The sequence below is a fragment of the Vitis vinifera genome, chromosome 12, assembly GCF_030704535.1.
Source record: "Vitis vinifera cultivar Pinot Noir 40024 chromosome 12, ASM3070453v1".
NCBI lineage: Eukaryota > Viridiplantae > Streptophyta > Magnoliopsida > Vitales > Vitaceae > Vitis > Vitis vinifera.
This window is the reverse complement of record NC_081816.1, coordinates 20,110,730-20,136,450: the sequence shown is the minus strand read 5'-3', so window position 1 is coordinate 20,136,450 and position 25,721 is coordinate 20,110,730. Positions and strand designations below refer to the sequence as shown.

General features: G+C 31.7%; 2 protein-coding genes across 4 annotated transcripts; both read right to left on the bottom strand.

The window, feature by feature from the left end:
- Window positions 1–2,314: 2,314 nt before the first annotated feature.
- LOC100260054 (11S globulin seed storage protein 2) lies at window positions 2,315–4,549 on the bottom strand. Its single transcript, XM_002269428.5, has 4 exons — window positions 4,437–4,549; window positions 3,968–4,206; window positions 2,746–3,472; window positions 2,315–2,649 (listed from the first exon to the last, which is right to left on the bottom strand). The coding sequence occupies exons 2-4, from the start codon at window positions 4,161–4,163 to the stop codon at window positions 2,496–2,498; spliced, it is 1,077 nt and encodes a 358-aa protein (XP_002269464.1). The 5' UTR covers window positions 4,164–4,206; window positions 4,437–4,549; the 3' UTR covers window positions 2,315–2,495.
- Window positions 4,550–14,344: 9,795 nt separating this feature from the next.
- LOC100854631 (glutelin type-A 3-like) lies at window positions 14,345–24,142 on the bottom strand. 3 transcript variants are annotated; one of them, XM_059740960.1, is made up of 5 exons: window positions 24,044–24,136; window positions 23,567–23,805; window positions 22,345–23,071; window positions 22,083–22,248; window positions 21,914–22,048 (listed from the first exon to the last, which is right to left on the bottom strand). In XM_059740960.1, the coding sequence occupies exons 2-4, from the start codon at window positions 23,760–23,762 to the stop codon at window positions 22,095–22,097; spliced, it is 1,077 nt and encodes a 358-aa protein (XP_059596943.1). In that variant the 5' UTR covers window positions 23,763–23,805; window positions 24,044–24,136; the 3' UTR covers window positions 21,914–22,048; window positions 22,083–22,094. The 3 variants fall into 3 exon arrangements, with proteins under 3 accessions (XP_059596944.1, XP_059596943.1, XP_059596942.1); XM_059740961.1 differs by lacking the exons at window positions 21,914–22,048; window positions 22,083–22,248; window positions 22,345–23,071 and adding exons at window positions 14,345–14,694; window positions 14,791–15,499; XM_059740959.1 differs by having other exon boundaries at window positions 21,914–22,248; window positions 24,044–24,142.
- Window positions 24,143–25,721: the final 1,579 nt, after the last annotated feature.

The window sequence follows — 25,721 nt, the reverse complement described above, 5'->3', positions numbered from 1 at the left end:
TCATCCTGGTATTGATACTTTGAAGCAGATTCTTACATCTTGTAATATCTCCAATGACTATCATAGACATAATATTTGTTGTGTTTGCCAATATGCAAAAAGTCATAGATTACTTCATCCATTATTTGAATCTAGAGCTTCTCATCCTCTTGCTTTAGTTCATACTGATTTGTGAGCTCTTGCCACTGTTATCTCCACAATTAGTGCAAATTATTTTTTATTATTCCTTGATTTTTCTAGGTTTTCTTCACTTCATCTCTTACATACTATTGATCAAGCTTTGCCTTCCTTCGTTAAGTTCAAAACCTAAGTTGAAAATCAATTCAATTCTCAATTGTAATGTTTATGATTTGATAATGGAGGTGAATTCAAAAGCTTTCACCCTTTTTCTTGCTACATATTAGATTGAAAATAGATGCTTCTGTCCCAAAACAGAAAAGATGAGGCACATAGTAGAAACTGGTTTGGCTCTCTTAGCTACTACTTCTTTACCTTTGAAGTTCTGGCTTTATGCGTTCCATACTGTCATATTCCTTATTAATCAAATGCTTTCCAAGGTACTCCAACTTCAATCTAGATCCTTTTCAAATTCTATTTGGAAAAACACCAAATTACCATCTCTACTATCCCTATGTTCTCCCATATAATAAACACAATTATACTCCTATATCATTAAGTCTACTGCATCTTTCTTGGCTCTAGCACAATTCGCAGAGGTTAGTTGTGCTTAGATTACAATTTTGGCAGAATGTATATAACTCGGCATATCATCTTTGATGAAGTGGTGTTTCCATTTCACCAATCATGTGACCACTCTGTCTCTTTGTCATCTCATACCTCTTTTTATCCTACCTAGACCTTGACAATTCTACCCATTCTTCATCCGTTATCACTAAACAGTCACCAATATGTATTATTTTTAATGTTTAAAATAAAAATTATATCATGTAATAAAAAATTTTATTTAAAAAATGAAATTTCTCTTATATTTGACAATATTTATGATTAAATTATTTAAATTTTATAAATTAAAATTTTTTATATTATATCATTCAATATATAAAAATAAATTATATATTATATATTAATATTTTTTATTTTTTAATCATGAATTTAATTTATAATAAAAAAAATTATTTTGCAAAATGAGTATAAAAAAATAAAAAAATAATTAAAAAATAAATTTATGATACATGGGATATGCATATTTTATATCATAGCATGAAATTAATATATCCTATGTAAAAGGAATAAAGAAAAAAAGTGGATAATATATTTCACCACTTATCCTATCCCATGTTTGGTTGAATATAGGATATGATAAGTGATGAGATAATTTATCATATCTTATCACCATCCAAACATGGGATAAGATATAGTATCTCTTCTCTTATTCTATTACATGTTATATGGTCAATCAAACATCGTCTAAAGACATGGGATGAGCTCATGTCATATTGGTGGGCAAAAATTAGTGGTCTACAATATGATGTAGCTCTCCAAATTCATAGGATAGGATAGGAAGGGATAAAAAAATAGTAGATAATATATGTCATCACTTATCCTATCCTATGTTTGATTGAACATAGGATAAGATAAGTGATGAGATAACTTATCTTATCCCATCACAAGTCAAACATGGGATAAAATATAATATCCTCTCTCTTATCCTATCTCATACTATATATCCAACCAACCAAACATGGCCTAAAGCCATAAAAATGGGTTCATGCCATATTGGTAGGAAAAAATTAGTAGTCTACAATATGATATAGCTATCCAAATTCATCTTCCAACGTTTCAAAATAAATAAATTACTTTATTGAATTGAGGAGCATACACGTGAATATAGTCATCCTTTTAGCCCTAGTTCCCCACTTCTCAAGTTTTCAAGAGCAATCTTGAAAGATTATTTCAATAAATTATAGAGGATACATATATAATTTATCACTCTTGGTATGAAGTTGAAATATTCATTAAGAAGCATGAGATATTGTGCCAAGAACATGAATGATTGTGTGGGTTTTGATTGGTATAACACCATAAAGAGTAGGCACATTTAAATCTCTCTTTCATTTTTAGTAGATTTATTGATAATGATTTGAATCGTGTCGTTTACATACAGAGTTTGATTGAAGCAAAGAGATGACAGCATTGTCCACATTCATTGGTCAATTAGGTAAATGATGGGAATGAAACCATCACTCTCATAGAGAAATATGCACTCACAACGAGTACACTAAGGTTCACAACCTAATTTAAGGCTTCCATTACGCTATTTCTTGAAATTTTTCAAAATCAATGCAGCAATAGATTTTCTGATCACACAAAGGAACAACTTATTGCCATATAATTAATAGTAGTACAACATTTTCCATCTCACAGATGTACATATAAAAGACACACTTAGGAGTACAATTATTGTATTTTAATAGCCCTGTAACTCCTGAAAACAAATGATAATACTTCGTAAGGGCCCTTGGTAATTAATCAATCTAGTTCTGTGGAGGAACAAGAATGGTGCTCTTTTTGATCTTTGCCCTGAAAAGCTGCTCAAACTCTGGACCCACATTGAGAGAGGCCTGTAAAACTTGTGGAGATAATGCTCCCCATACTGATGTTTTCCCAGTAAATTCGCCAAATACAGGTCTGTAAACAAACAAAAGACAAATAACAAATAGTTAGTAATTAACCCTACAATCAATGATGTGTAATGAGAAAACAAGTTATTGAATTGATGCTTACTGTGTAGTTGTTATCATTGAGAAGTACTCCATTCCTTCACCATCTGCAATGGCAGCAGCCACAAAGAACCTTGGCACAACAAACAAGTGACCAGCCTTCACTTTCGTGTCCAAGGCACGTTCACCATTGATGCCAACAACTTGAATCCTTCCACTCCCTTTTGCAACATAAATTACTTGAACCGACGAATCTGCCGCGTATACCGGTGAGGACATGGCATTGGCATCCAGCTTCACAAGGGTGGCGCTGAGCCCAACTTCTCCAAGGAAGGGAAACTTCTTTGCTGTCAATGCAGTAAGCAATCCAGCATTTTGGACATGGATATCAGGTAATGCAGCATCAATATTAAACACCAATTTATCAGGACTGTTCTTGCAGGGGTGGGGCATTTTGTGGCCCTCTGGTAGCTTAATTAGCAAGAGGCCAGATTGGCTTTTTGCAAGCTTTTTGGCTTCTTCGTTGTTGATATCATAGGCTCTGGAGTTAAATTCAGTGGAAAAACCTCCAAGGATTCCTTGAGTTCCGGTTAGTAGGAAGTATGTGAATTCTCCGGGAACATAGGCCTTGGAAGTTTCACCAAGGAATACGATAATTAGTTCTGAGTCTCCATCATTGTACCACCATGAAACTGCTCCGGAGGGCACTGGTATTATATCTCCTTTCTTGAGCCTCAACACCACTTCTTGGGATGCATTGGGTGATACCATTCCAACTACTCCACAGCTGCCTGGATGTGGACAAAATATATTTTCATAAATGAGCCACTGGGATAGGGTTTGATGGCACAGTGGGTAATATCGGAGAATCATTTTGACAGAAACATAAAAAAAAAATGAAAGAGAAATATTGAAGGGCCCACTTTCTCTCTCTCTCTCTCTCTCTCTCTTTTCAATTTCTTTTTCCTTTTCCCAAATATAACCCTAGCCCTCAACTTCTTTCATCTCTCTCTTATCCCTTTTCTTTCTTCAATTCTAGTCTTGTTCCTTTCTTCTCTTTTTCATTCTTGCATGTCATGGCGACCCCCTCTCCCTCTCACACCAGTCACAGCCGACTACCATGGCTGTGTGCACTCTTTTTGTTCTAATTTTTGAGAAAGAAAAGAAAATTGAGGAGAAGAGATTTTAGGGAGGAATAATTAACAATTCTCTAAAGAAAAAGAAAAAGAAATAGAAAAAGAGTTCTAATCAAGAATAAGACATAAAAAGCTCGGGGATTTACAGACCTTGAAGAACATAACCAATTCTGTTGGAGTCAGCATAGTGAGGGAGAGCGAAGCCACGAGGCTGCAGAACAAGCCTTCCACCACCAACCTTTGCTTCCTTGAGCAATTCATATTCAGCACTTGACCAACGGTAATATGTTCCACCTTCTCCTTCGAAGATCTTTTGTGCAAACTTTGGTGCTAAGTTCAACTCCATGGATTATGTCTGTATATTTGAAAGAAAGCAAATGAACGACTGCCTGCAAAACACAGATCAAAAGGTTAAGACTACGATTAAGATCATGTAGAGAGATAATGAAAATCAGGTGGAGTAATGGGGTAGAGTAGACAAAGTGGGCTAATGTGGAAAAAACAAGCTCAACCGTCATCTTGAAATTCAGGTCATATCATTCATCCATAGTTCTCAGATGTGTACTTTGAAGGCCACTAACATATACATATAGATAGATAGATAAGAGTGAGTACAAACCTTGATTTTATGAGAAACAATAGAAAGAGACTAAGTTGAATGTTATGAAAGAGATGAAGAGAGACTTTTGAGAGATGAATATGAGGAAGATTAGGGGAGTATTTATAGAGTTCAGGAGGAGGTTGAGTAGGAAAATTGCCCATCTTCTGGACTTTACTTGTATAATACATTTTTCTCTTTGCTTTTCACACAATCCATCTTCTAGAGTTTGGAAGATTTATCCTTTTCTTTTGACTTCTGCAAATTCATCATCTCTTCCTGGTTTTCAAACTCTTCACAGACTAATATTTCTATAGAATTTGAGTTCATATTGGGCTTTGACAAAAGTGCATGCAATACAATTAATCAAAAGATAAATATAACCATAAAGTTTGAATGGTGCATGAGACGTTCCCTTGGAGAGATGATGGTGGCAAAGTATATCTAAAATTAGTGTTATCTTGTAAAAATTTTCTACTTGAGAAAACGCTACAAGTAAAAATTTTGTATCCAAAAAGCCCCTATAAAAAAAATCTAATTTCAAAATCAAACAAACTGATAATACCTAAAAGAGAAGTATGTTTTGTCGCGAATCAACATTTTTGGACATGTGGAAATTTGACATTTTTGTCTACTGCCTAAAAATTGATGCCCTTGTTCTTCCTTCTCGAATTTTCCAATTATCACACGTTGGAAATTATTATCGTAACATTTTCTTATTCAATGAAAAAAATATCTTCACAAAGTTGAAAAGTAAAGGAATTAATTATAAGCACGAATGATGCGTGAGATAAGGTTTATCAGGAACCTTATCTTTGTAAGTAGCTTCTCAACGTCCCTCGTGGGATAAGGTCCACCAAAACTTCATGTTCTACCGCCATGCAATAGCTTGTAAATATTTTATTAATTTTTTGAATTATTTGGACAAATATAAAAATAATTAAATTTATGGTTTAATACATGTTGGCCTCGATTTAATGAATCTAACAAAATGAACACCTTGATAGTTGATAATTTAAAGTTTATATTATTTAATTTTATTATTTTTGGGAACATTTATTTTGATTAATAAGGATGAAATATCACATTGCATGCAAAATAAATTAGAGAGGGATTAATTATTGTAAAATGATTTTTTAAAAATATCCAATTCATAACTACCTTCTTAAAATTATTAATAAATAAATAAATAAAAGATTTTGGAATTAATGTATTAATTTATTTTTGGAAACACGATAAATATTATGATGCACCTTCAGCCCTCTTTACTTCCTGTCATGGTTTCTCTATTGTTACGAATTTGGATAACTTGGGTGAACCTTGGCACTCCCATCTTGGTCATGGTGTTGATAATACTTTGAAGCAAATTCTTACATCTTGTAATATCTCTAAAGACTGTCATAGATATAAGGTTTGTTGTGCTTGCTAATATGCATAAAGCCGGAGATTACATTTTCCATTTTCTGAATCTAGAGCTTCTCATCCTCTTGCTTTAGTTCATACCGATTTGTGAGGTCCTGCCACTATTATCTCCACAGCTAGTGCAAGTTATTTCTTAATATTCCTTGATAGTTTTTCTTAGTTTTCTTGGCTTTATCCCTTACATACTAAAGATCAAGTTTTGCCTACCTTTCTTAAGTTCAAAACCTTAGCTGAAAATAATTTCAATTGTCGATTACAATGTTTATAATCTGATAATGGAAGCAAATTCCTTTCTTGCTACACATGGGCTTGAAAATAGATGCTCTTGTCCCAAAATATCAAACAAAATGTAGGGTTGAACGATTGAATGATTTATTGACAATAGATTTTTGGAAAGAACATATGTTTTATGGAAATTTGGAAATTCTTTAATTAAATTGTTATGGTTTAGGAAGTTGAAAATAATATTAGTGATAATCATATTAGCATAAGAAATGATTTAGGATCACTAATATAAACATAAAATATTATTAGGTTTGCCAAATTTATAAATTTTAAATAAATAGTCAATAGTAATAGTTTTTTTTTTTTTTTTGTTATGTAATGTAAGGAGTAGATTCTACACAATTAATTTCTTGAAGGTTTTTGAGTGCTTATTTGAGGTAAGGGAAATTAATGTGAATTTTGTAAAAGAATATTATTTTTTTATATATGTTATTTTCAAATATGTAAAATATTATTTTTGTTTCTATGCATGAATCAAATATATTTTGCATGAAAAATATATTAAAACATTTTTCTTTTGATTATAACAAAAAAATATAGAGATATTATGTTTATGTATATTTGAATAAATGAAACAAAGTGTTTGATTTGTTTGGCCCTAGTAAACAAGATATAATAGTTGACATTTTGTGCCCTAATTAATGAGATATAATAGTTAACCTTTATTGTCCTTATCAACGAGATATAATAGTTAACCTTTATATTTTTGGTGGGGAATGTAATTGCTTTGAATCTCAACCTTTAAGGGTTTGGTTAGAGGTTACTAGTATCAATAGTATTTGGTTTCATCCACCTTAAAAACAATAAATTTGAGGCTAGCCACCCATTTGTATAGTCTCACTTAACTGAGCATAATTTCTTATCTAATAACTAAAGTAAAATATTTTGAATGCATGATTTGATATAAAATTATATATATAATTGAAAAGATTTGGATGCTTTAGTATATTCAAATTCATTTTATGAAAAAGATTGTATATTGTATCTCTTATTTGTAATCATAATTGAAATTGTTTGATTTATGAAACTATTTTAGTATTTCGTATTGGGTTTTAAGCTCATTCCCTTTCATTGACAATTTTTTTTCTAGTATTCTCAATTCAAGTGAGGAGTGATGGTTAGGCTAAGAAATTGCCTTTATTAGGATTTTATTTTAAACTTTATTTTGGATATTATTTAGATGATAGAATTTAATTATTATTTGAATTATTTGAGTTTGGAGATATTTGGACAATAGTACTTTGATTGATGCGTTAGTTTTAAAGTTGAGATTTAAGAATTATAGAAATGTTTTATTTTACTACTTTGAACAAGAATTTAGTAATTGTTAACCTTCTAGTTATAAGATAATTGTTTGAATCGTTCGCACTTTAAGCCTTTAAGCTTGAGATGTAAAATGACCATCCCACCCTTAGAGTAGGTTTTGGGGCATGACAAAATGGTATCAAAGCATTAGCTTATGATCTTGTTGGGAAACTGATTTAGTTTACTTTAAGGATAGATGAGTGACACATTAGTTTAAGTTTTAGCTTCATCTAGTATAAATTCTTACATATTCTTCCTCATAATTTTAAATTGCCTAATTGGTTTCTTAGTGGTGAATCCAATCACAATGCACTATTTTGTTTTAATATTTTTCATTAGTTTGTTACGTATGTCAGTGGCTAGCATGGACTTTGATTTGATTAATGTTGCTACTCCTTTAGGAGATTCTGATGTGGCCAATAGAATGCTTAAATATTATCTTATGATGATATATTGGTTATAGGGAGATGTTAGTTAACTTAGTACTCCTTGACCTTTGACATTTTAATGTGATTTTAGGAATGGATTGATTAGCTTCCTATCATGCCTCTGTTGATTGTTTTGGAAAAATGGTGATGTTTCACATTTTTTGTCAACTCAAGTTTAGTTTTGAGGGGAAACATGTGGACATACCATTGCATATGATCTCAACCTTGCAAACTAGTTATTTGCTCGATAAGGAAGGGTTATCAATGCTTTTTGGCATATGTGGTGAGTGATGAAAATGATTTAAGGTTAGAGAACATATCCATTGTAAGGAATTATCCTTTTGTCTTTCTAGATTATTTGCCTAGCTTGCCACTAAAGGAAGGTGGAGTTAACCATTGATTTGGTAACATGAAGAACTCCTATCTCTAAGGCCTCACACAGGATGGAACCTATAGAAGTTAAAGAGTTTAAGATTCAACTTCGGGAGTTGTTAAATAAAGGTTTTATTAGGCCCAATGTTTCACCTTGAGGAGCTCATATTCTATTTGTGAAGAAGAATGACCTATCAATGAGACTTTGCATTGATTATAGAGAGTTAAATAAGGTGACTGTGAGAAGCAAGTATTCTCTTCCTCAGATTCATGATTTGTGAAGACAACTCTTATTTTATTTGTGAAGAAGGAGGATGGATTAATAAGACTTTGCATTGATTATAGAGAGTTGAATAAGGTGATGGTGAGAAACAAGTATTCTCTTTCTCGAATTAATGATTTGTTTGATTAACTTCAGGGTAAATGTGTGTTCTCTAAGATTGATCTTTGGTTTGGATATCATCAATTGAGGGTTAGAAATGAGGATGTACCCAAGAATGTTTTTTGAAACTAGATGGCATTATGAGTTTTTTTACTATGCCTTTTGGTTTAACTAATGCACCTTCTGCCTTTATGGACTTATAGGGTATTCAAACCCTATCTAGATTAGTTTGTTGTGGTTTTTATAGATAATATTTTAGTGTACTCAAGAAGTAGAGGAACGTGAGTGTATAATGATGCCTCTCATTAGGGTTTGGGGTGTGTTCTTATGCAAAATAAGAAAGTTGTGGCTTATGCTTCTAGACAGTTAAAGCCTTGTGAGCAAAACTACCCCACTCATGATTTGGAGCTAGTTGTAGTGTTTTTGCACTTAAGATTTAAAAACATTTATTTTCCGGTGAAACTTGTGAGATATTCACAAATCATAAGAGTTTGAAGTATTTGTTTTCTTAAGAAGAATTAAACATGAAACAAAGGAATTGGATAGAGTTACTTAAGGACTATGACGACATTATTCAATATCATCCGAAGAAAGAAAATGTTGTGGTTCATGCCTTGAGCAGGAAATTAATTGGTTCCTTATAAACTATTAGAAGTTGTTAGAGGTGGTTACTAGAGGATTTGAGGTGTTTACAAATCCATATCGGAGTTCGGAACTCAGAAGCTCTTATAGTGAATTTCATAGTACAACAAGACTTGGTTAAGAGAATTAAAACCCTATAAAAGAATGATTTGCAATTGGTCCAACTTATGAAGGAAGTTAAGAAGAGTGGTAAGCTTGACTTTATGTTATCATATGATGAAATCTTAAGATTTGGGACTAGACTGTTTCCCAAATGATGGAGACTTAAGAGAGAGTTTTTGAAGGAAGCTCATTGTCCTAGACTTATAATCCATGTAGGAGGCTCGAAGATGTACAAATATTTAAGGTAAAATTATTGGTGGTCAGGCATGAAGCAAGGTATTGCACAATTTGTGGCTTAGTGTTTGGCGTGTCAATAGGTGAAAGCTAAGCATGTACGCTCAATAAGGTCTTTGCAACCACTTTCTATTCCTAAATGGAAATGTGAACATATTACCATGGATTATGTGATAGGGTTACCACTTAGGCAATAATAATTTTATTTGGGTGATTGTTGATCGATTGACAAAGTCTACTCATTTTCTACCTATGAAAGTTAGTTTCTCCATGGACTGATTGGCTTCTCTTTATATCAAGGAGATTGTAAGAATGTATAGGGTACCTATTTCTATAGTATTCGATAGGAATCCTCATTTTGCTTCTAGATTTTGGCATAGTTTATAGAAAGCTCTGGTTACTAAGTTGAGTTTTAGTATTGTTTCCCATCCTCAAATCGATGGTCAATTAAAGTGGGTATTCAGGTTTTAGAAGATTTGTTGAGAGCTTATACCATAGACCTAAAAGGTAATTGAGATGATTAATTACCTTTAGTAAAGTTTACCTATGATAATAGCTTTCAAGCTAGCATTGGGATGACTCCTTTTGAGGGGTTGTATGGTAGGAGATGTCGATCTCCTATTTATTATGATGATGTTAGAGAGAGGAAACTTTTAAGGCTTGAACTTGTGCAGTTAACTATTGAAAAGGTTGACTTGGTTAAATAAAGATTGAAAGCAGCTCAAAATAAACAAAAGAGTTATGTTTATAATCACATGTGAGATTTGGAGTTTAAGGTTGGTGATAATGTTCTCTTAAAGGTTTTGCCTACAAAGTCTACGATGGGATTCGAGAGAAACAGAAAGCTTAATCCTCGATTTGTGGGACTATTTGAAATCTTGGAAAGAGTAGGTACCTTGGCATATAGAGTGGAGTTGTCCCCAAGATTGTTTAAGATTCATAATGTGTTTCATGTATCGGCTTTGAGGAAGTATGTTTTTTATCCCTCTCATGTTGTAGAGTTGGAGCCTATTCAAATGTCAAAGGATTTGATTGATGAAGAAGTACCCATTTTGATTGTAGATGTGATAGATAAGGTACTAAGTTATGCTATTGCCAAGTTGGTAGAGGTTCAATGGAGCAATTACAGTATTCGATAGGCCACTTGGGAATTAGATGAGGAGATGAGAGAAACATCCACTTTCTTTTTTTTTTTTTTTAGATTCAGATATGTCAAGTTTAGAGGACTAAACTCGACATGGGCGAGTGAAAAAAATAAAATAAAATAAATGTTGAGAATTTGGTAAAGTACAAAGTTGGTATAATAATAATAATAATAATAATAATTTAATACAAGACAAAAAAGAAAACAATTTTAGGAGTTTTTGTAACGACCCGCACCCAACCATGTAGATATTATCCGCTTTGGGCCGAAATGGGCCCTCACGGCTTTAAAACGCGTCTACTTGGTTAAGAGGAGCCTCTACATATATAGCGCCAGGAACTTCCTCCCCTATCCGATGTGAGACATCACAAATACCCCCCCATGCAGACACAACGTCCTCGTTGTGTCCCATGGGATTGCGGGGTCAAACAGACAAAGCCAAACAAACTCCCACACCGGGGTCGGGGATCGGCTCTGATACCATTTGTAACGACCCACACCCAACCATGTAGATATTGTCCGCTTTGGGCCCAAGGGGGCCCTCACGGCTTTAAAACGCGTTTTCTTGGTTAAGAGGAGCCTCTACATATATAGCGCCAGGAACTTCCTCCCCTATCCGATGTGGGACATCACAAATTTGTAACGACCCGCACCCAACCATGTAGATATTATCCGCTTTGGGCCGAAATGGGCCCTCACGGCTTTAAAACGCGTCTACTTGGTTAAGAGGAGCCTCTACATATATAGCGCCAGGAACTTCCACCCCTATCCGATGTGGGACATCACAAATACCCCCCCATGCAGACACAACGTCCTCGTTGTGTCCCATGGGATTGCGGGGCCAAACAGACAAAGCCAAACAAACCCCCACACCGGGGTCGGGGATCGGCTCTGATACCATTTGTAACGACCCACACCCAACCATGTAGATATTGTCCGCTTTGGGCCCAAGGGGGCCCTCACAGCTTTAAAACGCGTTTTCTTGGTTAAGAGGAGCCTCTACATATATAGCGCCAGGAACTTCCTCCCCTATCCGATGTGGGACATCACAAATTTGTAACGACCCGCACCCAACCATGTAGATATTATCCGCTTTGGGCCGAAATGGGCCCTCACGGCTTTAAAACGCGTCTACTTGGTTAAGAGGAGCCTCTACATATATAGCGCCAGGAACTTCCTCCCCTATCCGATGTGGGACATCACAGTTTTAGTTTAAAATATATAGACATTGAGTGATTATTGGTAATAGATTTTTGGAAAGAACATATATTTTATGGAAATTTGGAAATTCTTTAATTAAATTGTCATTGATTAGGAAGTTGAAAATAATATTAGTGAAGATAATATTAGCTTTGGAAATTATTTAGGATTGCTAATATTAATATAAAATATTATTTGGATTGTCTAATTTAAAAATTTTAGATAAATAGCTCATAGTAGTAGTTTTTTTATTTTTTTATTTTTTTTGTTATGTTAGGTAATGGGTAGATTATTAATGATTAATTTCTTCAAGGTTTTTTAGTGCTTCTTTAATGTAAGGAAAATTAATGCAGATTTTGTAAAAGAAAATGGTTTTCTTTTTATATGTTATTTTCAAATGTATAAAATATTATTTTTGTTTTTATACATGGATCAAACATATTTTGCATGATATATATATTAGAACATTTTTCTTTTTTATTATAATAGAAAAATATGGAGATATTATGCTTTTGTAAGTTTGAATAAATGAAACAAAGTGCTTGACTCTCTAATTTATTTTATCTTAGTCATCGGGATATAATAGTTGACATTTTCGGCCCTTATCAACTGGATATAATAGTTTACCTTCACATTTCTTGATGGAAATGTATTACTTTGAATCTCAACCTCTAGGGATTTGGTTAAAGACTACTAGAATTAGTAGTGTTTGGTTTTGTCCATCTTAAAAGGAACAAATTTGAGGTCAATCACTCATTTGTAAAGTCTTACCTAATTGGACATTATTTGTTATTTGATGACCAAAGTAAAAATATATTGAAGGTGTTTGATTTGGATTTGATATGCAATTATTTTGACATAAATATGAAAAAAAAATGTTGAAAAGATTTAGATGTTTTAGCATATTTGAACTCAAAAGTTTTTATAAAAAAAAAGTACTTTATATATCCTATTTATAATCATACTTGAAAATGTTTGATCCATAAAATTGTATTAATATTTCTTATTGGGCTTTGGGCTCATTCTCTTTCGTTAACAATTTTTTTTTTTCCAGATACTCTCAATTTGGGCAAGAAGTGATGTTTAGGCTGGGAATTAATTGTCTTTATTAGGATTTTGGTTCAAACTTTATTTTGGATAGTGTTAATATGTTAGAATTTAATTAATATTTGAATTATTTGAGTTTGGAGTTATATGGATAATAGTCCCTCTAGATTCACGTCAACCTTATATATATATATATATATATATATATATATATATATATATATATATATATATATATATATATTCTTTTAATCTACTTTACTTTCCCCCACCTTTCCCCCCTTCTCTCCATCTCATTCTCACTCTTTATCAAAAAATAAAGTTTTAATTATCAATTGTGGTTTCAGTTAAAAAATGAAGCCTTAATCAACAACTGAGGTTTCAATTCAAAAATGACTCATCAATTGTTAATTGCAATTTTAATTAAAAAAAATAAAGCATCAATTGACAATTGAGGTTTCAACTTATTTTTTTTTAAAAAAATATTTTTTATAATATGACTCCTACGTGGCAATAAAATGATTAGTTTGAACATAAATTTTACAAATGAGTTAAACCATATTTTTTTTTTTTCTATAAAAGGGCTATTTTGCCCCAAAACTTAGCTCAAAGTTAAAATTTAAGAATAAAAATTAAAAATTGAAAGTTAAAGCTTAAAATCAAAAATTAAAAATTGAAAGTGAAAGCTTAAAATCAAAATTGAAAAATTAAAAATTGAAATTTAAAAATTAAAATTAAAAAATAAAAGATAAAATTAATAAGAAAGTACGTGTATCAGAATCCATGCGTCATATATGTGTGCATCAATCTACAAAATATATAAGATTGGAGACGGGATTGAAGTCATAAATGAGATTAAGATAAAAGGATAATAGAAAGATGACTTTAGAATGCTGCCAAAGTGTAATGCCCGATTCAATAAAGGCATAAAAATGGGCTCATGCCATATTGGTGGGAAAAAATTAGTGGTCTACAATTTTGATGTAGCTCTCCAAATTTATCTTCCAGCATTTGAAAATAAACAAATTACTTTAATGAATTGAGGAGCATACACAAGAAATAGTCATCCTTTTAGTCATAGTTGTCCACCTCTCAAGCTTTCAAGAGCAATCTTGAAAGATTCTTTCAACAAAAATAGAGGATACATAATTTGTCAGTCTCGGTATGAAGTTGAAATATTCATTCATTAAGAAGCATGAGGTATTGTGTCAAGAACATGAATGATTATGTAGGTTTTGATCGGTATAAGATCATCTACATCTCATAGACAGTTTGATTGAAGGAAAGAGATGATAGCATTGTCCACTTTCATTAGTCAATTAGGTTAATGATGGGAATAAAACCATCACTCTCATAGACAAATATATATGCACTCAGAATGAGTACACTAAGGTTCATAACCTAATTTATTGCCATATAATTAATAGTTGTACAACATTTTCCATCTCACGGATACACATATAAAAGAAATACTTAGGAGTACAATTATTGTATTTTGATAGCCCTGTAACTCCTGAAAACAAATGATGATACATCATAAGGGCCCTTGGTTATTAATCAATCTAGTTCTGTGGAGGAACAAGAATGGTGCCCTTTTTTATCTTCGCCCTGAAAAGCTGCTCAAACTCTGGAGCCACATTGAGCGAGGCCTGTAAAACTTGTGGAGATAATGCTCCCCATACTGATGTTTTCCCAGTAAATTAGCCAAATACATGTCTGTAAACAAACAAATGACATGTAACAAATAGTTAGTAATTAACCCCACAATCAATGATGTTTAAAGAGAAAACAATTTGTTAGATTGATGCTTACTGTGTAGCTGTTAACAATGAGAAGTACTCCAGTCCTTCACCGTCTGCAATGGTAGAGGCCACAAAGAACCTTGGCACAACATACAAGTGGCCAGCCTTCACTTTCGTGTCCAAGGCACGTTCACCATTGATGCCAACAACTTGAATCCTTCCACTCCCTTTTGCAACATAAATTACTTGAACCGACGAATCTGCCGCGTATTTGGCATCCATCTTCACAAGGGTGGCGCTGAGCCCAACTTCTCCAAGGAAGGGAAACTTCTTTGCTGTCAAGGCAGTAAGCAACCCAGCATTTTGGACGTGGATATCAGGTAATGCAGCATCAATATTGTACACCAATTTATCAGTACTGTTCTTGCAGGGGTGGGGCATTTTTTGACCCTCTGGTAGCTTAATAAGCAAAACACCAGTTTGGCTTTTGGCAAGCTTTTTGGCTTCTTCGTTGCTGATATTATAGGCTCTGGAGTTAAATTCAGTGGAAAAACCTCCAAGGATTCCTTGGGTTCCAGTTAATAGGAAGTATGTGAATTCTCCGGGAACATGGGCCTTGGAAGTTTCACCAAGGAATACGATAACTAGTTCTGAGTCTCCATCATTGTACCACCATGAAACTGCTCCAGAGGGCACTGGTATTATATCTCCTTCCTTGAGTTTCAACACCACCTCTTCGGATGCTTCAGGGAATACCATTCCAACTACTCCACAGCTGCCTGGATGTGGACAAAATGTATTTTCATAAATGAGCCACTGGATTTGTAGATAGGATTATTAAAGGGCCCACTTTGTCTCTCGTTGTCACGGTGTGTCACTCTCTTTTTTAACAAATAAACATAAAAATAAAACTTATCTTTCCTTTTCCCAAAATATAACCCTAACCCCGAACTTTCCTCGCTGCTTCTCTCTCTTTTCCCTTCTCTTTCTTCATTTCCGGTCCTCTTCGTTTATTCTCTTCTTTTTCTTCTTTCATTTTTACCATGTTTTCTTCTTTCTTTATTCCCAAAAAATCTCTTAGTCAATGAAACAAAATATATATATATATATATATATATATATATATCTTCACAACTAAGATTTTAGATGTTAAAAAAAAATAAGGAAATGATGTTGCAGATAAGCGTTATCTTTATAAATAGATTGTCAGCAACTCTAGCGGGAACAAGTCTTGGTCCACCCCAACATGTCACGTCTCCAACTTTCAATAGCTTGTAAATATTTTATTCTTAACATCTTGGTTGCAATTGTATCAAATAATTTAAAATTTTATATTATTTAATTTGATCATTTTTTTGTGGACAATACTTATTTTGAGTAACGACGAATATTTATTTTAGAATGAATTTAAATTAAAAAAAAATGTCCACTTCGTAGATAATTCCTTATGCTATGTTTGGTTCCAAAAAATTTAAAGGAAAATGTAAGAAAAAGTAGAAAAAATAAAGAAAAATAAAAAAGGTAAATTAAAACTCAATAAATTATTTTCATTCAATTCTTTAAACTTATTTTACTTATTTCAACTCATCGATATAAAGATTAAATAATTTTAAAATATATAAGTTTCTAAATTAGCTTTAATTATATTTGATTTTCTTTAATATTTTTTATAGTACAATCAAACAAAATCATTTTTCTTAATATTTTTTTCTCCCTTTAGTATTTTGTTGTAATAAAAAAAATGTTAAAAATAGATTTTTGGATCTAATATTTTCATATATTTTTTGAAACATACTAGGAGTATGTTTGACAATATTTCTACTCAAAGTGTTTTTAATAAAAGTGTTTTCTCAAAAAGTGTTTTTAGGAGAATCACTTATAAAGTATTTCTCTAAAAAAATACTACAAATAAATTTTTAAATTTTGTCAAACATCTAATTTTTTTTTCAAAAACACTTTTTAAGTTAAAAAGAACTTCTTATAATTACTGTTAAACATACTCTAAAAACTAATTTGGTTATAATTTTAGGAATAACTTTTAATATTTTTAATACTTAAAAAATTTTATCATTCAAGTGTTATAATTGTTAAAAACGTTTTCTAAAATCACTCTCAAACACACTCTAAATAATGTTAAATTATATCTAAGATAGATGTAATAATGTCTTTCTAAATTTGAAAGTTTTCTTAAGCATTATAAATAATAAGACATAAATCTTATTTCATAGAGCTTTTCAAACGCTAAAAGTAATATTTTAAATTCAATTGGAACTTTTAAAGTGCTAGGCCTAAAGAAACAAAATTATTTAGACTTAGACAAATCAGGGATGAAAATAAACATGATATTGGCCAAAGAGATATATATAAGTTCAGGTCTCATTTAAAAAATTTTTTTTTTAACCTAGGGCGAATTTACCTATTGCCTTATTGTGATTATATATACCATAAATAAAAAATTAGAAACATATATAAAAAATTATTATCAAAATAAATTATAGAAATTAATAATACTTATTTATTTTTAAATTATATTTACTTTTAATATAACTAAAATATAAAATAATTTTAAAAAATTAAATGAGGAAGTTGTAAGGATGACAATTTATGTTGATGGGTCATAAATAAATCATGTCAAATAGGATACGAATCATAATTGAATTAAAAGTATCAAATATCAACCAATTATCAAATAGATACCAAGTTTTGTAGCCCATTTAATAATGAAATCTATTGGAGTTGGGTGGGTGTCTAAGTTAGGTTGATCTAACCCGATCCAACCAAATCAGAGATTAGGGGGAGCAATTTGTGGGAGTTGGAACTGTTAGAAACCACCCACTAAATAAATAATAATAATAAAAAGAGATCTCTCTCACTCACTCTCTTGCTTACTTTTAATTCTTCTCTAAAAAAGCAGACAAAGAGAACTCTAGAAGAAAAGTTCTCTAAAAAGAGGTCAAAGGCTTTTTGTGATGTGAAACAAAGTGATTCCCGATTTTACTATGGTTCCATTCTCGACCTAGGGTGAAGAATTGAACGGTGAAACAACTCTTTTTTTATATATATATATTGAATCCTACACTTTTTCAAAAGATAATCTAAAGATTTCCAACAAAATCTTATTTAATAATCAAGACGAAATTAACCTCCAAACATTATACATTTTTTACTCAATTAATCTAGTTTTTTAAAATCAAATTTTTAATGAGTTAAATGCAAGTTAAATATGATGTGGTTATAATAAGGTTAACCAACATAATTATTAAATAGATCAATTCTATTCAAATTTATATTATGTAGGTTGATCAAAAAATAATTTGTAATTTTTTTGTTAAACATGTTATATAAATGGACATGAATTTGATTGAAACACGATTATATCCGACCAAAGTCAACTAATCCTATCAAGTTGTCCTTAAAGACAATGAGCAAACCTAGACATAAGTTAACTAATCCTATCAAGTTTTCCTTAAAGACAATGTAGAAGGTAAATTATGAGGTGGCCTCTTGGCATCCTTGGAAGAGACCTATCATTTTTCTTCCTCAAATGCAATATAGAAAGAAGATTTTTATTTAATTAAATTATCTAAAACATCACACTTATCCTTACTTTAATAAAAATAAAATTATTCTACTCCTTTTGTTATCAAATTCACTAGAAGACGTAAATATTATCCTATATAAACTACAAAGAGGAGTCTATATTTACCCAAGTGTACATGCTAAAAAGTTTGATAATTTAATAATGAATGTATTAAATCCCTTTTTTTTCAAACTTTATATGGTAAGTTATATAAAAATAATAATAATGAATACCCTAAAATTAAAAGAAACAAATATTATTAATAGGGTTAAATACAATTTACCCTTTTAATCTTTGGCCTATTTTACATTTTGACCCTTCACATTCAAAAGTCAACACTTTGTTTCCTAGATTTGTTAAAAAATAACAATTTACCTCTTAAACTTATTAAAAAGTTCATGAATAAGTTGTTAAGTAAAGAAACAAAGTTGAAAATGTAATAAAAAAAAATATTTATTATTTAAATTCGAAGTTGCCAAACTGTGTAATGACATATAAAAATCACAACTAGTCATGCAAACATCTATATAAAATTAAAAATCAAAATTAGTAACTACTATATTTTAAAGGCATTTAAGAAATTTCACTTGAAAGTTGTTAATTCAAAGTTATTTCTATCCAAGTTTAAATCAGTGCTTGAACGAGATAGTGAAAAAAAAAACGATCCCTTTTATAATTTTACAAAGAGTTTGCAATTAGGTGCAAAATGTTGGTGTTTAACAAGTTTAGAGTAAAATTTTGACCTAAAAATATAAGAGGGAAAAGTGTGAAATACACTAACAATGAAGAGGAAGGTAAGTGTATTTAATCCTTATTAATATTTGATTGTCATTAATTTATGGGAATGTGGATTAGGGCGGAATCTTGGTATGGTGCATTTTCTTGATTATTTTTATTTTTTATTTGTTATTTTTAATTCTATGCATCTCCTTATCTCTCTATTTCATTATTTCCCTTATAATTGATCATTTCCCATATTCATGCTAGCACATGCTCGTTCCCAAAAATTCAAAACCAAAATGAAAAAGAAAATCATACCAAGAGAGACTAAGAGATACATTTCTTAAAAATAAATAATAATAATAATAATTTTTATATAAAATGCAAAAATTTGTGAGACTTTTATTTTATTTTTTAAATTAGGATACACTTCTTAAAAATAAAAAGTGCTCTATCTAACACCAAAGCGCTAAGATTAAATTAAAAAAAAAAACTATTTTCTATTAAGTTTTAACAATTAAACAAACCACAAAATCCCAATAACCCAACAAATCATAAAAATCATAATAATCAAGCAACCCACAAAATTCTAATAACATAATAAACCATAAATCATAAGACTTGGGATTATTGAACGAAGGAAGGAAGGATATTAAACCCCATTCTTATTAGACATGGGATTATTGAATGAAGGATATTAAACCCCATTCTTATTCTCACCCAACCCAAGCAAGCAATCTTAAAAGATTCTTTCAATAAAAATAGAGGATACATAAAAGATTCTTAAATTTGATTGTTCTTTGTAGTTGATAATTTAAAGTTTATATTTATTTAATTTGATATTTTTTTTGGACATTTATTTTGATTAATAAAGATGAAATATCGCAGTAATGAAAAATAAATTAGAGAGGGATTAATTATTGTAAAATGATTTTTTTTTTTGGATTAATTTTTAATCTATTAATGTATTTTTGGAAACACAATAAATATTGTGATGCACCTTTAGCCCTCCTTACTTCCGGTCATGGCTCTTCTACTAGGAATTTGAATAACTTGGCCAAACTTTGGTGTTCTCGCCTTGGTCATCCTATTGTTGGTACTTTGAAGCAGATTCTTATATCTTGTAATATCTCTAATTACTTTCATTGACATAATATTTGTTGTGCTTGCCAATATGCAAAAAGTCATAGATTATTTTTTCCATTATTTGAATCTAGAGCTTTTTTATCATCCTCTTGCTTTAGTTTGTACTGATTTGTGAGATCTTAACACCGTTATCTCCACAATTAGTCCAAATTATTTCTTATTATTCCTTGATTTTTCTCATTTTTCTTCACTTCATCCCTTACATACTAAAGATCAAGCTTTGCCTACCTTTGTTAAGTTCAAAACCTTAGTTGAAAATCAATTCAATTCTCGATTATAATGTTTATAATTTGATAATGGAGGTGAATTCAAAGCTTTCACCCTCTTTCTTGCTACATGTGAGATTGAAAACAGATGCTTCTACCCCAAAACAGAAAAGATGAGGCACATATTAGAAACTGGTTTGGCTCTCTTAGCTACTACTTCTTTACCTTGGAAGTTCTGGCTCTATGCGTTCCATACTGTCATATTCCTTATTAATCGCATGCCTAACATCACTTTGCACAATTCACAAAGGTTAGTTTTGCTTAGATTACAATTCTGGCAGAATGCATATAACTCGGCATATCATCTTTGATGAAGTGGTGTTTCCATTTCACCAATCATTTGACCACTCCATCTCTTTGTCATCTCATACCTCTTTTTATCCTACCTATACCCTGACAATTCTACCCATTCTTCATCTGTTATCACTAAAAAGTCACCAATATGTATTATTTTTAATGTTTAAAATAAAAATTATATCACATTCTAATTTTTTTATTTTAAAAAATGAAGTTTCTCTTATATTTGACAATATTCATGATTAAATTATTTAAATTTTATAAATTAAAATTTTTATATTATGTTATTTGATATATAAAAATAAATTATATATTATATATTCTATATTAATATTTTTTATTTTTTAATCATGAATTTAATTTATAATAAAAAAATATTTTACAAAATGAGTATAAAAAAATAAAAAATAAATTTATGATATATGGGATATGCATATTTCATATCTTAGTATGAAATTAACATATCTCAGGAATAATATATTCAACACTTATCATATCCAATGTTTGGTTGAATATAGGATAGGATAATTGATGATATAATTGATCCTATCCTATCACCATCCAGACATGGGATAAGATATAGTATCTCTTTTCTTATTCTATCCCATGTTAGGAAAAAATTAGTGGTCCACAATATGATGTAGCTCTCCAAATTTATCTTCAACCGTTTGAAAATAAATAAATTACTTCATTGAATTGAGGGGCATACACGTGAATGTAGTCATCCTTTTAGCCTTAGTTCCCCACCTCTCAAGTTTAATTTTAAGAGCAATCTTGAAAGATTCTTTGAACAAAAATAGAGGATACATATAATTTGTCACTCTCGGTATGAAGTTGAAATATTCATTAAGAAGCATGAGATATTGTGTCAAGAACATGAATGATTGTGTAGGTTTTGATTGGTATAAGACCATAAAGCGTAGGCACATTTAAATCTCTCTTTCATTTTTAGGAGATTTATTGATGATGACTTGAATGGTGTAGTTTACATACAGAGTTTGATTGAAGCAAAGAGATGATAGCATTGTCAACATTCATTGGTCAATTAGGTAAATGATGGGAATGAACCCATCACTCTCATAGACAAATATGCACTCGCAATGAGTACAAGAAGGTTCACAACCTAATTTAAGGCTTCTAATAGGCTATTTCTTGAAATTTTTCAAAATCAATGCAGCAATAGATTTTCTGATCACACAAAGGAACAACTTATTGCCATATAATTAATAGTTGTACAACATTTTCCATCTCACAGATGTACATATAAAAGACACACTTAGGAGTACAATTATTGTATTTTAATAGCCCTGTAACTCCTGAAAACAAATGATAATACATCATAAGGGCCCTTGGTTATTAATCAATCTAGTTCTGTGGAGGAACAAGAATGGTGCTCTTTTTGATCTTTGCCCTGAAAAGCTGCTCAAACTCTGGAGCCACATTGAGAGAGGCCTGTAAAACATGTGGAGATAATGCTCCCCATACTGATGTTTTCCCAGTAAATTCGCCAAATATAGGTCTGTAAACGAACAAAAGACAAATAACAAATAGTTAGTAATTAACCCTACAATCGATGATGTTTAAAGAGAAAACAATTTATTAGATTGATGCCTACTCTGTAGCTGTTATCAATGAGAAGTACTCCAGTCCTTCACCATCTGCAATGGCAGAAGCCACAAAGAACCTTGGCACAAGCAGCAAGTGACCAGCCTTCACTTTCGCGTCCAAGGCACGTTCACCATTGATACCAACAACTTGAATCCTTCCACTCCCTTTTGCAACATAAATTACTTGAACCGACGAATCACCAGCGTACATCGGTGAGGACATGGCATTGGCATCCAGCTTCACAAGGGTGGCGCTGAGCCCAACTTCTCCAAGGAAGGGAAACTTCTTTGCTGTCAATGCAGTAAGCAATCCAGCATTTTGGACATGGATATCAGGTAATGCAGCATCAATATTAAACACCAATTTATCAGTACTGTTCTTGCAGGGGTGGGGCATTTTGTGGCCCTCTGGTAGCTTAATTATCAAGACGCCAGATTGGCTTTTTGCAAGCTTTTTGGCTTCTTCGTTGTTGATATCATAGGCTCTGGAGTTAAATTCAGTGGAAAAACCTCCAAGGATTCCTTGAGTTCCGGTTAGTAGGAAGTATGTGAATTCTCCGGGAACATAGGCCTTGGAAGTTTCACCAAGGAATACGATAATTAGTTCTGAGTCTCCATCATTGTACCACCATGAAACTGCTCCGGAGGGCACTGGTATTATATCTCCTTTCTTGAGCCTCAACACCACTTCTTGGGATGCATTGGGTGATACCATTCCAACTACTCCACAGCTGCCTGGATGTGGACAAAATATATTTTCATAAATGAGCCACTGGGATAGGGTTTGATGGCACAGTGGGTAATATCGGAGAATCATTTTGACAGAAACATAAAAAAAAAATGAAAGAGAAATATTGAAGGGCCCACTTTCTCTCTCTCTCTCTCTCTCTCTCTTTTCAATTTCTTTTTCCTTTTCCCAAATATAACCCTAGCCCTCAACTTCTTTCATCTCTCTCTTATCCCTTTTCTTTCTTCAATTCTAGTCTTGTTCCTTTCTTCTCTTTTTCATTCTTGCATGTCATGGCGACCCCCTCTCCCTCTCACACCAGTCACAGCCGACTACCATGGCTGTGTGCACTCTTTTTGTTCTAATTTTTGAGAAAGAAAAGAAAATTGAGGAGAAGAGATTTTAGGGAGGAATAATTAACAATTCTCTAAAGAAAAAGAAAAAGAAATAGAAAAAGAGTTCTAATCAAGAATAAGACATAAAAAGCTCGGGGATTTACAGACCTTGAAGAACATAACCAATTCTGTTGGAGTCAGCATAGTGAGGGAGAGCGAAGCCACGAGGCTGCAGAACAAGCCTTCCACCACCAACCTTTGCTTCCTTGAGCAATTCATATTCAGCACTTGACCAACGGTAATATGTTCCACCTTCTCCTTCGAAGATCTTTTGTGCAAACTTTGGTGCTAAGTTCAACTCCATGGATTATGTCTGTATATTTGAAAGAAAGCAAATGAACGACTGCCTGCAAAACACAGATCAAAAGGTTAAGACTACGATTAAGATCATGTAGAGAGATAATGAAAATCAGGTGGAGTAATGGGGTAGAGTAGACAAAGTGGGCTAATGTGGAAAAAACAAGCTCAACCCTCATCTTGAAATTCAGGTCATATCATTCATCCATAGTTCTCAGATGTGTACATTGAAGGCCACTAACATATACATATAGATAGATAGATAGATAGATAAGAGTGAGTACAAACCTTGATTTTATGAGAAACAATAGAAAGAGACTAAGTTGAATGTTATGAAAGAGATGAAGAGAGACTTTTGAGAGATGAATATGAGGAAGATTAGGGGAGTATTTATAGAGTTCAGGAGGGGTTGAGTAGGAAAATTGCCCATCTTCTGGACTTTACTTGTATAATACATTTTTCTCTTTGCTTTTCACACAATCCATCTTCTAGAGTTTGGAAGATTTATCCTTTTCTTTTGACTTCTGCAAATTCATCATCTCTTCCTGGTTTTCAAACTCTTCACAGACTAATATTTCTATAGAATTTGAGTTCATATTGGGCTTTGACAAAATTGCATGCAATACAATTAATCAAAAGATAAATATAACCATAAAGTTTGAATGGTGCATGAGACGTTCCCTTGGAGAGATGATGGTGGCAAAGTATATCTAAAATTAGTGTTATCTTGTAAAAATTTTCTACTTGAGAAAACGCTACAAGTAAAAATTTTGTATCCAAAAAGCCCCTATAAAAAAAATCAAATTTCAAAATCAAACAAACTGATAATACCTAAAAGAGACGTATGTTTTGTCGCGAATCAACATTTTTGGACATGTGGAAATTTGACATTTTTGTCTACTGCCTAAAAATTGATGCCCTTGTTCTTCCTTCTCAAATTTTCCAATTATCACACGTTGGAAATTATTATCATAACATTTTCTTATTCAATGAAAAAAATATCTTCACAAAGTTGAAAAGTAAAGGAATTATAAGCACGAATGATGCGTGAGATAAGGTTTATCAGGAACCTTATCTTTGTAAGTAGCTTCTCAACGTCCCTCGTGGGATAAGGTCCACCAAAACTTCATGTTCTACCACTATGCAATAGCTTGTAAATATTTTATTAATTTTTTGAATTATTTGGACAAATATAAAAATAATTAAATTTATGGTTTAATACATGTTGGCCTCGATTTAATGAATCTAACAAAATGAACACCTTGATAGTTGATAATTTAAAGTTTATATTATTTAATTTTATTATTTTTGGGAACATTTATTTTGATTAATAAGGATGAAATATCACATTGCATGCAAAATAAATTAGAGAGGGATTAATTATTGTAAAATGATTTTTTTTAAATATCCAATTCATAGCTACCTTCTTAAAATTATTAATAAATAAATAAATAAATAAAAGATTTTGGATTTAATGTATTAATTTATTTTTGGAAACACAATAAATATTATGATGCACCTTCAGCCCTCTTTACTTCCTGTCATGGTTTCTCTATTGTTACGAATTTGGATAACTTGGGTGAACCTTGGCACTCCCATCTTGGTCATCGTGTTGATAATACTTTGGAGCAAATTCTTACATCTTGTAATATCTCTAAAGACTGCCATAGATATAAGGTTTGTTGTGCTTGCTAATATGCATAAAGCCAGAGATTACATTTTCAATTTTCTGAATCTAGAGCTTCTCATCCTCTTGCTTTAGTTCATACCGATTTGTGAGGTCCTGCCACTATTATCTCCACAGCTGGTGCAAGTTATTTCTTAATATTCCTTGATAGTTTTTCTTATTTTTCTTGGTTTTATCCCTTACATACTAAAGATCAAGTTTTGCCTACCTTTCTTAAGTTCAAAACCTTAGCTGAAAATAATTTCAATTGTCGATTACAATGTTTATAATCTTATAATG